This window comes from Cygnus olor, chromosome 2 (assembly GCF_009769625.2).
Source record: "Cygnus olor isolate bCygOlo1 chromosome 2, bCygOlo1.pri.v2, whole genome shotgun sequence".
Taxonomy (NCBI): Eukaryota; Metazoa; Chordata; class Aves; order Anseriformes; family Anatidae; genus Cygnus; species Cygnus olor.
The window spans coordinates 9,005,216-9,023,528 of record NC_049170.1 but is presented as its reverse complement, the minus strand read 5'-3'; the positions used below and the strand labels follow the sequence as shown (position 1 = coordinate 9,023,528).

The 18,313-nt window shown below is 41.0% G+C and overlaps 1 protein-coding gene across 9 annotated transcripts in view; it reads right to left on the bottom strand.

Annotated features, from left to right (window-relative positions):
- RBM33 (RNA binding motif protein 33) overlaps window positions 1-14,260 on the bottom strand; it is a 102,548-nt gene extending 88,288 nt beyond the window's left edge. For 8 of the 9 annotated variants that reach the window (XM_040546133.1, XM_040546134.1, XM_040546138.1 and 5 more), the window contains exons 1-2: window positions 13,922-14,240; window positions 4,378-4,456 (exon numbers count right to left, since the gene is read on the bottom strand). In XM_040546133.1, coding sequence (XP_040402067.1) covers window positions 4,378-4,456; window positions 13,922-13,949 — 107 coding nt within the window. In that variant the 5' untranslated portion in view covers window positions 13,950-14,240. Of the gene's footprint in view, window positions 1-4,377; window positions 4,457-13,921 lie in introns of all 9 variants that reach the window. The other variant, XM_040546139.1, reaches the window with a different exon arrangement.
- Window positions 14,261-18,313: the final 4,053 nt, after the last annotated feature.

Below are 18,313 nucleotides of genomic sequence, written 5' to 3'. Positions count from 1 at the left end.
TGCTGGACTACAGAAATCAAATATATGGCTCACTACCTCTTTGAGAGTGACTAAGAATTCAGGAAACAAAAATACCTGGCATACTATTACTAAACTTCTTCCATCACATACAGTCTCTTCTGTAAAGAAGATGCCAACACAAAGAACTACAGTCTCACTATTTAAGATCTTAATTACTTAATTTCATTCTGCCTTCAGCCTGGTGCCAGGAATAAAGAGATTCCCCCTTCTATAGAAAATATTTATTACTGACAAATGCTCATATCAGAACACACACATCCCAATACTAAAATAAGATGGCAGTGATTTGAAATATGAGCTGTAATTCAAAAATGGGAACCTATTTTAACCTGCATGTCTTGGCAGACCTTAAAAAAGAAAAACAACACAGGCCTTGGATATTACATAAAAATAAATACCCCAAAGTGAGAATGGGAACTAAAGTAAGGTTTCATCATACTTGAACCTACACGAAAAGGCATATTTGCTACTCTTTTATAGCAGCTGAGAGGAAATTCATACTGCAGTAATTATGTGTAAGAGTTCTTTAGGATGACACTGGAATACCTGGAATGACAGAGGAATAACTGAGGTAGTCAATCCCAAGACATAAATCAGTGCTAGACATTGATAAGTACATGTCTTTAAGACCTAGCTAATGTACAGATAATGCATGAAAAAAATTGTCTGAGAAAACTGATTGTATTCCACATCATCACTAAACAGGATGTTATCAGCAGCACACAGTATTTCTCCATGCTGATCTCAAACAGTTCCAGGAATGTCTGAACATTAACAACCAGCAACTGCTCTGTGTTCACTGCAATATTAAACAAAAATTGGGACATAAGACATACATATCCCAAAGAGTAAAATGGCTAGCATTTAAGCCCTTTATTTCAGAGACAGAAAATTCTACGTAACAGAACTGGTTCTGGAAGAGTTTTTAGCCACACCTGAGGTAGGAAAAAGGCACTAATCTCTTCAGCACGGAATCAGTAATCTGACAAAAGCACAAAGATTTGAGATTTCCCAGCACCATGGTCCACCACTGACAGCTTTTAGTAAAGCTGCATGAAAGAAATTCAAATAGACAGCAAGAGCATGTGTTGTAGCAACATTCAAAGACAAAATGCAAGTTCAGCTAGGAAGAAGATCAAGTCATAAGGAATGATAAAGATAATGAAAAATTAAATTCATTATCTAAATATAATTAGGGCTATTCAGGATATAACTAAAAAAATCCTTGATGCAATTTTTTTCTTTTTTTTAAGACATTTGGTCCATAGAAGTAACTGCATACACATTCTAGTTTTTTTGTTTGTTTTTAAATCTTTGGCCTATTACATGACAGACCAAAAAATGTGTATGAGCACATATATGAAGCCCATGACAACAGAAACAAAGGTTTTTCATACAATGGTATTCACCATTTGCACTGATAATTTAAAAGAAAAATCAATGTTGGTAACTGTTTGAACCAAAGTAACAGCGAAAAGCCTGAACAGTAAAGCAGACATCATCTCAAGCTTCTTCTAACATAGCTTAATCTGAAGTTATATATCAGAGAAGAGGGACCAGAACTACCAGATCTATTTAAAGAAACAAACAAAAAAGCACACACAAATATTAGGAGATCTTCAGTTAGCAGAGAAAAACAGATGGTTGGGAGCCAATACCACACAAAGCCATACAATACAAATTAAACTGGAATAAAAGTACACATCTGTGACAGTTTCAAAGGCAACCAATCCTCACTATCATCAAGACACAAAGGTCTTTCCAACACTGCAGTTCTAGGAAAACAGGGCTAAAATAATCTAGTTCACTGCTCTCAGAAAAGATAGACCCATTGCCTGCCCTTCCTCACCTCCCAATATTCAATGTTCCCCTCACTGAATAAACTCATCTCATCAAATCAGGATGAGAAAATAACATGAAGAAAGAAACAACAAAAAGGGAAAAGTTTTCTGCCAGTATAGAGAAATGAACTGTCTCAGAGAAGAGTCAGAACAAAGAAATTTCTACAAAAATCAACTATTAAATCACTCCTGTCATCTCACAGACTAGCACCAGAACAGCACGTTTTTCCCAAACCCGAGCTTTGAGCTACTTAGAGAGATAAATGTTTAAGTTAACAGCCCATGATAAACACATCAGACTATATGGCCCTTTCTGGCCCCCGATTTCATGAGCATGCCTCATTAAACATGAGCAGTACCAAGAACAAGTGTTTTGGAAAAGAATTTGTAATAAAAAAGGGCAATGGGAAAAATTCTCCAAGAACAATGTTACATTTGTACTCCAAAATAACAGGGGCCTTCCAACTCTCAGCTATCACCCTCCAGTGTTTGGGAACAGAAAGAGATCTGGAAATCCACAATGGTTTAAATGTCTGGGAGACAGGACTCAGTTAAAAAGCAACATATCAGCGATCAACTCTTTTCTAACTGCGTAACTCCCTCACCCTCATCTCAAAAAAAAACCAATTTAGGTTGCAAAACAAAGCATGAGGGACCAAAAAGTCTACTGTGTTCGTTCAGCTTCTTTTCCCCTGCCATATTCAATAACCCGTGCCCTATACTGAACTAGGCCAGTAGTTAGAAAAACTCAATTACATTAGGCAACAACATACCCAGGGGTAAGGCATTTACAGCTGCCCAGGCAACCACAAAACTTAACACGTCCAAAAGACAGCTTTGCAATCTAGCAAGAACCATCCCTAAAACAATAATTCCAACACATTTGCAAATGAAATAATATTCCATCAGATAAAGTTGTAAAAAAAATATTCTCTCCAATGATCAGCAAGATGAAACTCTGGAATCTCTATCACTGCACCTAAAACCACTTCCCTTACAATTGCACTCAAGAACAAACAAAACATGATTATTCATTGTTTCTAATTACACGTAGCTAATAATAGCAAGAAAAACAAGCACATAAATGAAAGAACTTTCTTCCAAAACTGTGTGCTTCAAAGTCTCAACTTAGTGAAAATGCCCTACAGCCTTCAAGTCCTATAAAAAGAGCTTTGTCACAGGGCATTCACCTCCAGCAGTAAGTTTACAACTTCTTCCCTGCAGAACTGTTCCCCAAGAACAGTTGTTTGACTCTTCCACGTTTTCCATGGTAATAAGAGTAGGGCAGCTAAAAATAATGGGACTAACCAACATTTAAAAGCTCACCTATTCACACCATGAAGTCAGTTGTACAGGCAAAAAGTTCAGAAAATCATATTTTAATACAAAAGCATTTGCCTGTGATACAGGCTTTAGTATTCTGGGGTGTATTGTGCTACCTCAAGCATGACACCCCAGTTCTGGGGCTGGGAGGCAGCACAGTGCAGTGACCTAGCTTGAACAAATTATTTCAATTGCATTCTCAAAGCAGATCAGTTCCTTGATGCAGTTTTCACCATCCAACTTAACAACACAACTGTGCTGGCATGACAAAGCAGCAGAACAAACTGTACATTCAAGATATTGTCTGAGTTCCTTATTCATTCTTCCTCACCTCCTACAGCAGTGAAAACTACTTAACCTAGCAGGAAAGCATGGAAGAGGAAACTAATCCCTTTGGAATGACAATAAGTGTACAGTAGCTGGTTCACTCCCTGGGCTCAGCTCAGTGGAAAACTACTTACAGTACAATTTGTTTACCAGAGTCATGGGAGCGATTGTTAGGTAAGACAAGCTCTACTCCATTTTTTTTTTCCCTTTTTACAGTGAAACACATTGACCTCTGGCAAAGTTTGAACAAGCTTCTCTGCTACTAAAAAGGACTAATAATAAAGCAGTTTAACAAGTGAAAAGTTTCCTGCCAGAAAGAACAGACAAGTTTAGCCAGCAGCTAGACTCATCTTTTGCAGTTAGAGTGCCTTCACATGAAAGGATATGCATTTATTCTCCCCAAAAATAACCAAGTTCGTGCATACTTCTAAATCTTTATAGCAGTCGTATTTTCAATAGCAGCCCGTATGTAAGCTCAATTACCCTTATATTTTGAGAATAAGAATTTAAACATTAAAACCTCTCAAATTCAAGTACCAGAAAAAAAAAAAATCTATTTAAGCCAATCATTAAGACCCTGCTGAAGACTTAGAGGAAAAACAGGGCTTTTTTTGTAAATTTAATTACATACCAGAAATGCTTTATATTTATCTAATTTTAAACGGCATCTCTTCATAGAGCACTCTAAATTCCTCAAGACAAACATACATTTGGCACAGTCTAGCAGCTGCTGACACATGCATAACAACCAACATCTTCATTAGTATCTGAAAGCGCACTACTGTAAATATTAGAATACAAAATGCCAGAACAGCAAAACACAGCAATGTCATACAGAAGCTAAACATGAAAATATTCTACCCACCTGTCCCAGTCATCATCTCCAGCTCTTCTTCTCCAAGACCTTTCTGCACCAGGCTTATCAAATTGATCAAAGTCGTCATCTGTAGGGGAAAAAAAAAAAATAAAGGCAACTACATGAAATAATCCTTATTGAAATTCAAGGAGGTTTCTGAAGCAACCACTTCAGTCTGGTTTTGTTTGATTTTTAAGACGATGCAACGATAATTTTTTCACTTTCTATTTTAACGAGAGAACCAGATAAATACCGACTTGTTTCAATAATTTAAAAAAAATGGTGTAAAAAAGCTCATAAAGCTCAAGTACATTGGAGATGGAGGGAATTATGTCTGCCAGTCCTCTGCTCACCTTAGGTGCAACAAGCCTATCTGTCCACACTGAGCTCTTGCAAGAGTACTTTGAAAATGGCAGCAGACAGGGAAATGGCACAAGGCAGGGAGGTACCAGAACCCCCCCCCCAAAAGAAGAGGGAAGTCAGGTGTAAAACACCACCAATACCTCAGCTGGGGCTTTAAAAAACCTGGAAGCAGGTCACCCTGTATACCTAAGTTTGTATGTGCCTTCCAAAACAAGACTACTGCTCCATATATTTCTCTCACCAAGTAACCTCAGATTACTCTGCCAGGTCACTAATTATTCTTACGCAGCTTAGTTTTTAAATGATGATTTCACTATTTAAAAAGATGAAATCTTCCATTTATCTGCAAAAGAAATTCAAAGTTTGTCTGCTCTGTGCAGACATCCAGATGACACATCATCTGCACGCTGGCAACAAAACGTTCAGAACCTCAACCCTCGCTCCCCCATCCTCTGACTACAGCCCAACAGAGAAAGCAGACTAGAAAGTGTTTTTTAAACCGATTAATGACTTGTTAAAGTCAAATAAACGGACAAATAAAAGTTATGCTTAAGACAAAGGGAAACTGTCTGCAGTTTAATGATCTCCAAATACAGGAAGCTAAACTACCCAGCCCTTCCAGCCATCCAGTCTGAATTGATGAACTCTTAGATGCCATATATCCAGTCAATCTCCTGGCTCAATATGCACTTAAATCTTTGACCAAATACAATGCCAATGATAAACTGCTTTTTCTGTGTTTTTAAGAGCTTTCAAAAAAAAAAAGCCTTCAGTTCTTTAAGCTCAGCTGCAACATCCTTTAATGAATATTCCTCGCATGCAATGACAAACCTATTCACTTCATATAAGCAAAATAGAGGTGTTAGTGAGCAACTGAAAATTAAAAGGAGAAAAAGACATTAAAATTAAAATTTCTGTTTTGAAAGCTGTTGGTTTACTGATGTTACCAGAGCTGATTTTTTATTTTTTTTTATCATACATAGATATGAAAATAAGACTGCTCAATATGAATTATAATGCCATACAAGTCGTGTATGGCAACTCGCTTCTTCTGGAACAGTAGATAAAAACAATTCCCCTCGATCAGGTTCCCCTCTTACTCCCTGTAGATAATTCTGTATTTTAACAAAGCTGCTATATGTTTGCTAATTTACGTGGACTAACACCACTGAAACAAACAGTAATCTTACATTTCTCTGTGCAAACATCTACATATCCCAACCTCCCTCAATTGCTATTCCTTTTCTAACCATAGGGAGAAGCCAGTCAGATACCCAAGCACTTACTATCTTCACTTGAACACCAAATTATCCAGTCTTGTGGTCTGTAAAAAATGCCACATTGCTCTCCTTACACTCAAAAACATGCTGCAGGGATTGTATTAGTGTATTGCTGTTTTAAGGGCACAAATATCCTGCGGTGTCGTTCTTACAGCTGAATTGCAGTAACCACTGACTTGATGTAACCACCTCTAAAGGTGGTTTAAGGTAACGTGACTGGGTTTGCAGCAACCCAAAGCAGGAGTGTTTGCACACTAACACACCTCAAGACACCAATCACCACCTGCAAGGCGGTAACTTCTTAAGCTTTGCCTGCTCCTTGGCAAGAAATTGCGATTTTGCATCCCAGGTACCACTACTAGGAGTGCAGAGCAGTGTGTTATAAATCAGTACAACTTGAGGATGGTATCTTAGCTCTGCCGTGACTCAATTCAGCACTAAACTCTTACACAGATGGACCTCCAGCCAGGTTTAAATCTAGACAAAGCTACAAGCCAAAATCTCATTCTCTGTTGACATTTCTCTACAGCTAAAGAAACACTCTTCAATACAATTCACACAACTTTTCCAGGCCCAATAGTTAAGTTTCACTGCCGTAAAAGTGCTTCAACTTATTACGACCAGTTAAAGAACAATACCAAAAGAGGGACCAAATTCCTGGTGTAGATCTGGACTCCTACTCAGCCAGCAACACACACCTCCACCCTCCCTCCATCTCTTCCAACTTGTTCAAAATTCTCCCATTCTGCTCTTTATTTAAGAGCAACTCCTAACAAAATCTGAAGCTGCATTACATCCCTTCGAAGCCTTTCTTACAAGCCCCCTCAGGCAGGATGCATACAAAGGCTTCCGAAATGACTGACTGGCCTGCGTGCAGTGAGTAGGGCTCCTAAGAACCACTTCACATACGTCCCCCCCACCTCCTTGCTACCGTCTGTCTCATCACCCACTTACAACACAAGGATCTTTGGGTCAAAGGGAGAAAGCTCTTCTTTTGGGGCTTTATATACGTTTGTTCTGTGACAGCTGACGCTGACAACAAGCATTACAAATTATGCCATTAAGCCCTTGCGCACTGAGAGAGCCCAAAGCAGGCCGTACCTGTCCTTTAGAAAAGCAGGTTACAATAGTCATGCGTCTACAAAGAGCATTCAGTTCCAGCTTCGTCGTTTGTGAGATAGCAAGCACTAAAACAGCACCGCAGGTGTAAGGCCTCGGTGTCCATGTGATACCTATAAAACCTCACGGAGGGACAGGGTTTTTTTTTCATTTCTGAAGCTACATTTTTCTTCTGTGTAGGAAATAACACTGGAAAATACCAGCGATCGACAATCAGCATAACATGGATGGACGTTTCTCCTTGAAGGAGTCAATGTTTGTGCCACATGTGGTTAAGTGCTCAGAAAACTCATCAGTCAGAGCACAAAACCACTGAGAGCAACAGCCAAACACTTTTCTTTTTTTTTTTAATTCTCAGTTCTACTGTGTTGGAGGTGAGAAAAGGGAAGGGGGGAAATCCATGCACATAAGCCTTTTAAGCAGGAAAATGTCCATCTTTGGATCTGAAATGTTTTGTACTTCTTCCAGTAGTACCACTGCAGCCTAGGAAGGTAGTTGTACATCACAGCTGTTGCTGAGACTTGCAGTACAATGCCTATGGCTCCTTGTTTCAATTCAACATGGTCACCAAGATGTGCATGGATTAGCTGAGTATCACCAGGAAGATCTGAACAGGCGAGCACTAAATACACTGATCCACCCCCCCACACACACAACTTCCAGGCAACATTGTAAGGAAAAAACCAAGGCCTATCAGGTACCAAAAAAGCACTAGATGAACGAGGAAGCAGGAAAAACCAGTTATGCAGGAAAACAAAAGAAATAATCCAACACTTGGTTCTCCCTCACTGCAGTACTAAGACAAACACTGGTTTAGGAGCTTCAGAAAAGTTGGAACAGAGACTGACCAATGCTGCCTGCTTTGTTAGACCCGCCTGACTCCCCAGGCTCCGGGCAGCTGCAAACCTAAGTACAAAGAGTGCCAAACACACTCGGTTCCCTACACTAAGAAGGTTTGTTTGCTTTGTACTTACCCTGCTGCAGCAACAGCAGTGCTGTAAGCTGTTCTGCAGCTTATTTTCTGCTTTTATGATGTATGACCAGAACTGCTTTTTGTTGGTTCTGTTTTATTTTTTTCCCCTGCTCAATAAGAACAGCTCATCCACACTAGAAATCCACAGAATTATTTCTTCTTTGGCTATACTGATGGCAGTTTCCTGCTCTCTGGTCTCCCTTTCAATTAAATTTACGCTAATAATTTTCCATGTAAAATGGAAGCCTTAGCTACACAGTCAAGTCTCACAAGCGTAGGAGGTGAATCAGCAAGAACACTGCAGAGCAGAGCTCTTACACATCTTAAAATGGTACCAGCGTAGCCTAAAAAGGTAGTCCCACATAGCAACTGTTGCTAAGATGGAGTATTTTACTGCAATGAGATTGCCAAAACTTCTCGACTAGGAAAAACAGTTGATGACTGTACTGCTCTTGCTACAAATACACCTGCACGCTTTCTGGAACACTAACTACACCTCGTAAACCTCCTTAGCAGCTCAAGATTTTGTATCTTGGTCCACTTCAATATTTCACTACCATGAATATGGAACTTACCATTACTTTTAGGCATTGAGAAAGCATCAAAGATGTCTCCTTAACCTAAACGAGATGGAGAAAAGCTATTTCTTGCAGCAATGATCCAATAGTTCAATGGAAAAAAAAAAAGCATCACGCGCTGCTTACCCAACAGGTCTTTTACAGTAACTATGCTGTACTGCTTCTGGGCAGAACAGAAGGGGACTATTGAAAAAAAGGGGGGAAAAGAAATGAAAAAAGGAAAAGTCATTTACCACATGGCAAAACACTTCTCTATGCCTAGATATAAACACTGAATGCAGTAATTTCATCTTGATCTATCCCATTCCCCAACATCTTATTTAAAACACTCGACAGCATTACAAGCACGAGCCCCCAGATTAAGAACAGCTTTTCTTTATGCAACAGTTTTTGTACAAAGCATTTTTCTTCATATTGCACTGCAAGATGTTACCCAATACAGAGGTATTGTAAAGCCCAGATTTCCAGGAACCGAGTACACTACTTAAATGCAGAGCCTAACCGCCAACGTCAGTATCTCACCATGTCATATAGAGAAATGTCTACAACAAGGGACAGAGATGCAACTGTTCTATTAACACCGGTACAACAAAAACTCTGGCCACTAATCACAACAACGTCTAGCAGTAAAAACTCAAGATAACACGAACTCCTGAACTGAAGCCTGTGATGGAAGCCAAACATTTTGAAGCAAGCTATGAATCCAGCTCACTACCCCATCATAAAAATCATATTCACTTGGACCGCCTCGTGCACAAGAAAACACGTGCAGAAATACACCAGACAAACACCAACACTTTGGTTTGTGTGTTCCGGGACAGCCATCGTGCAGCCTTTATATTGGTAAACAATTACTCATTCAAGCCTTAAGTATTCAGTGACGAAGTGTTTGTAACAATACAGTAATTGCACAACACGGCCCTCCACTACTGTATTTCAGGGGTTCTTTCCAAATTATTCATATAGAATAGTGTTTTGGTTTCTCAAAGAAATAAAGTAGAAAAATGAATTTCTACAGGAGACAAGTTGTTTTTACCTTCTTAAAAATATTTTTCAGAGTTTGTAATGATGGAAAACAAGTCACTAACTATAAGCAAGAACAGAACTAATAACGACGTGCCACCAGGAATTGAAGTTCTCTTTGTCATCAGTGCTTGCAAAAAATATCTTAAAGGGAAAGTAAGAAATAAAAAAGGACTTCATCTAAACACAAAAAAACATTTCCAAAGCCCTCTTGGATTTGAAAACACATTTGCTTTGGAAATACGTTTTAAAAGTGTCATGGTTCCTTGCCTCACAAGCACACTGAACAGCGAATGAAGGCCAAGAGTTTAAATGAAATCCACATGAGCTCGATTCCCAAATGGCTTTGGACACTGATGAGAAACATCTACTCTCCAGCATCTTTCATAGCCACCAAATGTTACAGTTGGAACTGAGGCTGCATAACAGCAGAGCATAATAAATGCAACACAGGACCAAACCCACTACTTATCTGGAGGTTTTTGGGGTTGAGCCTGTGACAATCACCACTTTCAGTATTCTAGACAATAAGTTGCATAAGACCTAAAATCTGAGGTTTAGTATTTGATGCAATAAAGCATGGTTCAGCTTCGGCTTTCATTAAAAACAAGCGATGCTATGGTTATGTTTAATTTAAATGACCTTTGGTGAGATAATATTCAGAAAAAATGTAGCTCTTCGTGAAAGCTTTTCAAGGAAGCACTAAAATGTTTTAAATTGCTGTGTTTAAAAGCAAATCTGCCTGCCACAAGCTCACTCAAGTAGTTTTTTTTTTTTTTTTGGCACTAGCCCTCAGCTGGTACAGAAGTCCATGTATTTGTATCTCACAAACTGCGAACTGTGTAGGCCTTTGTCACTTTGGAGTCTGTGTGTGTACATTCGAATACAAATTTAAGTTATACTGGCCAGTTGCATCAGTCCACCTAGTGAGCGCAATATCCAGAAACTCAACCATGGCCAACGCTCTACCCACTTTCATCCAGGCATAAATGTAGAATTTGTTTCCAGTCCCTGGGTGCTGCTGTCAAGTAGCCTGAAGTACAACAAACTCAAAAAATGCAGAATATTTACTGTCTTTAAATTGGATAGTGACCCCAGGACGCAGGGGAAGGTGCTTGCCGTGCTAGCAATATTAGCTTTTTAACAATTTTTGTTAACAGCAGCACAAGAGGCTTTTAACGCCATTACTTTGCTAAGAATACAATGGCCTTCAGATTAGTTGAATGAAATTAAAACAATGACAGCTTGAGTTCAAACTGGAGAAATAACAGGCCCAGAGGTAGAGAAGCACCTATTCAGCTACTCTTGGTATAGGACTTCTGAGGAAAATGGGATAGACACGTATGGATGGGACCCTCTTCAGCTGTTTCTCTGTCTCCCACACTATCCCAGCCCGTCAGGATTCACTCCAAAGATATCTGCACTCAAAGTTTTCTAGAGGAAAGTTCATCAGAAGCAAATTAACCAGAAAAGAAGTTACAATAACTTTCCCTTACCTCAGTAAGGGAGGGTTCATGCTTCCCCTGGTTCATGCTGGATGGGTTCCAGTGCTATCAGATGGCAGACAACCAAGAAGTGTTCCTTGCTTTGAGGGTTTGTTGTTTAGTTCTGCTGTAACCACCTCTCACTGAGTAAGATTACTACCATCAATTTACAGCTACATTTCAAACATTAAGAAAGAAATTCAGCAGCTATACGACACAGCTAGTGTATTATAAGCAGATGATGTTGGACTCAACACTCAACATGTTTGCTCTGGTCCTGGTTTTACACGCAAGTTTGCATCAAGCTTGGGAATCACTGCCTTAACCGTATCGACTGATGATTGCAACTATGAGCAACTACCAGCCCTCAGAGTCCCGCATCCTCACTAGCAGAGGCATCCTGAACGTACGTGTTTCGATACGGACACTCCAGAATAGGCAGCAAGTTGAATCAGGCCGCATAGCAAAGGAACTTGCAAGTTAACATGAAGTTGTGAATCACTCCCAGAGACCTCACAGGCCACCACGTGAAAACTTTCCAGTTTATGTTTGTGAAATCTATCACTGCAATAGTCTTAATCATCGTTCTTAGTATCTGGTTACAGATACAGAGGTACATATGAGTACTCTGTTATTAAGAATCAAGACAGTACTTCCCAAGAACTTAAAAAAAAAATATATAAATGACCAGTGAGCCTACACACTGTCCTACACACAAATCACCTTCCATCCCATCAAATGTACTTAAAGTGTTCAGCAAACAAAGCCATTTCATTTTTCAGCCCTGCATCATCTCTTTACAGAAGACTTAAAATTTAATCTGTATCTTCAACAACAAAACTCTCTTACTTTGCCAACTATTACCTTGAAATTATGTCAAATTAACATTCCATTTATTCTGCACTTCTTTACCAATTGTTTGTAAGCCTATTTTTTAAAAGAAAGCTCTGTATTGCTATTATGTCGATAATTTAAAGTCTTCGCCCATTCCAAAACAAACAAAAAAATAAAACAGAAACAAGAAACCCTGAGAACTAAATTGAAAACATTAGCTCCTAAAGCTAGAACTTCAACTGACCAGAAACATTTAAGCCCAGTAATCACATATTCCTGGATTCCTTTTTTTCCTCCATTTATTACCACTATTGACTTTAGATAGCAGCCTCTTTCCAAGTAGAGCCGTATGTACCGTTGTACTGTAACTGCCATTTTTTTTAGTGGGTTTTTGAAGTGTATTTAGCAACTTCCACCAGGAATTTTACTTGACTAGTCAGATTAACATAAAGTGACACCTCTGTTTTCTTCATTTAAAAAAGTGTTGCACAGTGATCACCCAGATTAAAACCACCACTATTTATATGGGGCAAGGATCATATTTAATTGACTGCTATTTTATTGATGAGCTCAGCATTAACTCTGAACAAACAACTGCTTGCACCCATTTAGTGCAAAAGGATCCTAATTCAGTTAGACATAAGCAGTATTCCATCACAAAAAAAACTAGGAACTGCAATCGCACCCCTTGGTTCAAGGCTGTCTGCTGCATACGCATTTACAGAATCATCTAGGTTGGAAGAGACCTCCGAGATCACCCAGTCCAACCTCTGACCTAACACAAGTCCTCCACTATGAAAACATGCTCACTCAACTTGCAGCAGTTATAAACACAAGAATTCAAGTGCTTAGAAAGTGACATTTCCTTTAAAATACCCTTTCCTCATAGTACTAGCAAAAAACTTTCAGATATAGCACATATATGCAAAGTTTACTTCCACATCAAAAGTAACCGAACCACAGTTAACAGCACAAATACTTTTGTAAAATAACTTTAACACTACAATGTAATTAACACCATTAAGCCAACGCTCAACATCCTCAGAATATTACCAATTAGCGCTGTCTTTTCTAGCCTTCTTCCCAAAGTTTTCAATTTTGAAATTTGGGAATTTCCTTGCAACATTTACCTTCAGCAGTTGTATTTACATGCTTTGTTCACCACTGTTTGCTTAACTGGTAGCAGATTGACCACTCTGGCAAGTGATCCTGAGGATCAGCCACGCTCTTCTCTGTAACAGCTGCTGACAAGAAAAACTAACTGAAATCATTAGAAACTTTAGTACAGACAAGGAGAGATACTGTTAACCCTGACAAGCGTTTAACTAACCTGTTAGTCCTGTGAAAGGAGGACCCAGAGCACCAGAAATAGATACGTTCTCTGAACTACATCTCTCTTGAAGATGGGTCACATGGGGGATCTAAGTCTCCTTTTCTTTAAAATCACTCAATCGAGTGTTTTAATTTTAAACTCTGCCCATTGCGCCAACCAGAACAGCCCTGGTTTTTGCCTGTCACTCAAATAGTGCAAGTAGGAGCCAAACGGAAGAGCAGTGGCGCACCCAAGAACCCTAAGACCACGCACTGATTTCGCCTTACGCGTTCCAACCGAGATGCTCTGCTTCAGGATCGTCTGCGAAATAAAATTTTAGTTACTCCTTAGGTCAGAAATCAATTATTCGATCGGGACACCCGCACGGTGAGCGTAAAACCACGGTACCACGCGCCTCTAAATAAATAGGAGCCTAAAACACACCCCACCCACCCACCCGGCGGTCCCGAGCCGAAGAAGGCGGCTGAAAAGCGTTCATGAGGGGGAAGGAGGCGAGGGCCCCGCACCTCTCAGCACCCCTCACCCCTCCGTGAGGCGAGGCGAGGCCCGGGCCCGCCGCCACCCACCTGCGCCTCCTCCCAGGGCGGCAGCCATGGCTCCTCGCCTCACCCCGGCGGCTCCCGGCGGCTCCCGACACCTCCTCCGAGCCGCCCCCGGGAGCGCTGGGACGGGGAAAGGCCACAGGGAAGGGCCCGGCCTCAGCGCCCGGCGGCCGCCCCTCGGCGCGGCCCGGCCGCAGGAGAACAACAAACTACCACAACATGGCGGCCGCCGCCGCTGTCGCCGCCGCCGCGCTGCATGCCGGGACGGCGGCGGACCGGCCCTGCCCCCGCGGGGAAAGGGGGGAGGGCGGTGGGCGCAGCTGGTTGGTCAGCCCGGGCCTTGTGCGCATGCGCCTCGCTCCATCCCCCTCGGCTCAGCCGGCCGGGTGGAGGAGGTGGGAGTGCGCATGTGCAGATGGGAGGGGGGAGCAGAGGGGAGGGGGCGTATGGGGAGGGGAGAGGCACATCGGGGAGGGGAGGGGGCGCGCATGCGCAGCGCGGGTGGCGGGGCTGGGCGGCTGTCATGGCGGCCGCGAGGCGCGGAGGGCCCTCGGAGTTTGGGGAGGGCTGAGGGGATGCGGCTGGGCGCTGCCTTGCTCGGCTCGGTGTCCATGCAGGCCGCCCTGCTGCCCCTGTGGCCGCTCCTCCGAGGTGCCTGGGCTCGGCCTCCCTCTCCTTGGCTTCTCAGCCTGCTACTGGCTACGGTGCTTGGAGTTGAGGGGGCAAGCAGTGGGGTTAGGGCAGGGAGGAGAGGTGCTGCACCTCGCTCCTCACACGCCTCTGTGGCACAAGGGCCTGTACAGGATGTGTGGGGCATCGCTGAAGTGCCCTGTTCGTGTTAGGTTACACCAGTGCTTCAGTAGGCTGTAGGTTCTGCATGACACCCTGTCTTCAGCTGCCTCTTTCACGAGGAAGAAAAATAATTAGCAACAGGATTAAAATAAACCCCAAAAGGAATAATTCCCATTATGAGTGGTCCTTCGTCTTCCAGGGTTTGAGTGTATAGGGAAGCTAGGCTTGGTTAAACAAGTTGATCATTTGTGTAGATCCTGCTTGCATCTACACTCACACCTCACCTCTGTACATGTTTTTACTTTGCGTGTTCAATGTCGTAACATGCTACATCCAATTTCATTGCAGGTTAAACATCCTTTTTCACCACCCTTTCTATTAAGTACTTGTTTTCCTCTTAGTTTAACCATGTGCTCCCCTTTTCTGAAGGCCTAGCGCTCCTGTGCTAACAGGGCAGATCAGTTCACCTATCCCAAAGGAAACTAACTCACCAAAAGAAGCTGTTCATTTTCTTTCCAATGGGGGAACAGAACCTGCAGCATTACCCATGCACCACGCTAAACACAGTATAAAAATGAGCCTTGGTACACAACAAACTTAGTATATACTACTTGTGAAGAAGCCCAATCTGAACTAAAGCAATTTAATGGAGCCTCATGTAACAAGCCTAGTTCAAGTAACCAGCAAAACTTTCCCAGGTGGCTAAGTCCTCATGGAAATAATTAACAATGTTAGTATTTAAATTATCGACATTATCTGATTAAACCCACGCTATGAGAATAGAGAAGTTCTCATGTCACTTTGTTCCAGGCTCCCTGCAGACTCATCTCTGCATTGCATTTGGTCTCATTTTTTAGCTTTGCTTCACAACTGTACAGCTAGAGATTTATTCATATATTATTGCAAACTCACAGCCAAATTCTGACTTTAATTTAGGAAACAGACCATCCGTAGTTGCTGGTAATTTAATACGTAGTCCATCTGTCCAGCTCTGACTGCCTTACATGGAGGTAGTAAGTGAAATGCGAACACTATTATCAGTGGTAAAAACTAGGGTGATTTCAGTGGGACTGGGATTTCAGCCATCACATCTTGGTATCCATTTTTCTTTAGGGTATCTGTTTTGCAAAACAAAAGGATTTCCTGGCATGGGAGGGAGTTTTGTTATCTCTTTAAAGGATGCATGGCAAGAATCAGCCAGTCTCAGAAGTAGATTTGTTGCAATTCACAACTATCTTGTCATAATTCTCTGTATTCTTTCTGGCTGAGGATAGGAAATGAAATATTAAATGTCAGCAGTATGCACAGTGAGCATCTGAGTGACATTCAGGTATGTAAAAGTATATTTGATAGGTATTCAGTGCTCTATATTTATGCTTATTTTAATAGCTGATTTGATTTTTGTGACTATCAATCCAAATGCAAATCAAGTTACCATGTATTTCCTTGCATATGCTTAACACAGCTATTCAGTATTAAAGAGGAATAACAGGATAGTTCACTATAGGTCAGTTTGTTAGTATGTAGGTCCTTAAATCATTTTGTACATCTCTGGTACCAAAAAAAAGTGTCCATTCCCAGATGTTTGATCAGCAGATGTGGAACAGGGACCCAACCTACAATGACAAAAAGAAGTATAGTGGCTCTACTCATCTTCACTCAGGGCTTTCCTCTCTGTGAATTTTCAAATTCCAGGTGCCATAATTGCTCTGAATTCTGATTAAAAAACTCCAACTCAGTACTATCTAACCTGTGCTATGAAATGCAAGTATGACAGAGTCCTTTCTGTAATGGGGGGTTGACTTTCTTGCCACCTTCTGGAAGTTTTAAATCCACGAATGAAAGTGACTTCATGTGAACTGATCGTCAGTTCATTAAATATTTCTGAAAGTTCTGCATAAAAGTTTTGTTTGTCAGCATGTCTTCGAAAGCAGTTCCAGCTGTGATTGGGAATCCTACAGACTGTCTTGCAACAGGATTAAGTAAACAAGTGAGCCAGAACTCAAGAAACCTGTAACCCCAGCTCTACACTGGCATGCTGCATTACTGGGGCACGTTACCTTTCATCTGCTGCATCTCATCAGAGATTTTCCTCTGAAAAATGGGGAGAATAATGCCAAACTATTTTTTTTTCTGATTGAGATCTTCCCAATTATTTTTTGTGTCCTAACTTCTCTGTATTAAGCTGCTGTTTCCACTGCAGTAGATGCTATCGGTTTTATTTACGCTAGTTTGGGATTTTAATTTTTTTTTCCAAAACTCAGTAACTTATTTTTGGAATGGACGCTTTATTTTTGATCTGTTTATTTGGTTTTCACTTAAATTATTATTATTTTTTTGCATGCACACTTGTGGTTAAAAAGCCATCAGTCAGAAATGTAGTAAAGCACAATTCCAAGTTTAATTCCATTAAATACTTAATATAAAGAAAGTAAGAACAATGTTATCAGCAGCAAATGGCTCCTAATTCCTTAGAGAAAATATCTTTCTGGCTTATCTTTTGCCACAGTGATCTCTTCATGAGCTGTCATTCTAGTCCCACTCAGTCTGGCAAAACCAGGCTGCACATCTTGATTTCCGTAGCGTGGCAGGATGGGTTTGTAGGGTTGGGTAGTAGTGTTCTTTTGCTGAGCCTCTCCTGACTCTCAAAGGGGTGTCTAACTCTGAGGCACCTCTCTCTATGTGAAGTTAAGCCCGTCTTCAGGCTCATTCTTCCAAATCAGACATTACACATTATTTCAGCGATGTCCTTGAACGAAGCAAATATTTTGTTGCACCTGACAGGAAATTCTGCATTTAAAGTTTTCAAACAAGGGATGTGAAAGCATATTTGCTCTCTTATAGGAGCCTTCCTCGTGTAAGACCTATTGACAAAGGCAGCAGCCCTCAGAGCCTGCAGTACCTCCTCAAAGGTATACACAGGTGAAATAAGTCTTTTCTTTGAACATATTCCGCAGAAGGGCAAAAGCAGAGATGGAAATAGGAAGGACTTTGAAAACAAATAGATGTCTTCATGAAGGAGAATAGTATGAGGATTAAACAATGAAAATATAAGAAAAAAATGTTGTTGTGATAAATTTTGAACAAAAATCATTTTAAGTGTATCATATCCTGCAAACTAACCCTAGTTTCGGAACCGCAGTCGGTGTTCATGTAGATCAGCTTTTGTTATCACTGTAATTTTCACTGTTTTCTTTCCCCCTTGTTGTTACTTATTTACCCACTTGTTGCAGCTTATCTACCTTGTTGACTGTGATCTACTTGACGCATCTTATTTTGGTTACAATTTCTTCAGATCAACATGACCCAAGGACTGCTGAAACAGCTACTAGGGAGGAGAATAGGAGGCCTTCTGTGCTGAGAAATGGTCTGAACGAGCGATGTGTCTGTCAAGTGTATTATTAATGTGTATTGTGTGGAGTCCCTGGAAAGCTGGTCAGCCACCAAAGATCCAAATCTCAACAGAATGAATGCACTGTTGAAGTAGGCTGTAAAATATATAAATTATTACCAGCACCAACCCAGGCTGAAGGACATAAATTACAGTCTGGGCTTGATAGCAGCAGCCAGCGAGCAAGGCGAAGGGTAGTGAAGTAATACTGGCCTCTAGATATCCAAGAAGCA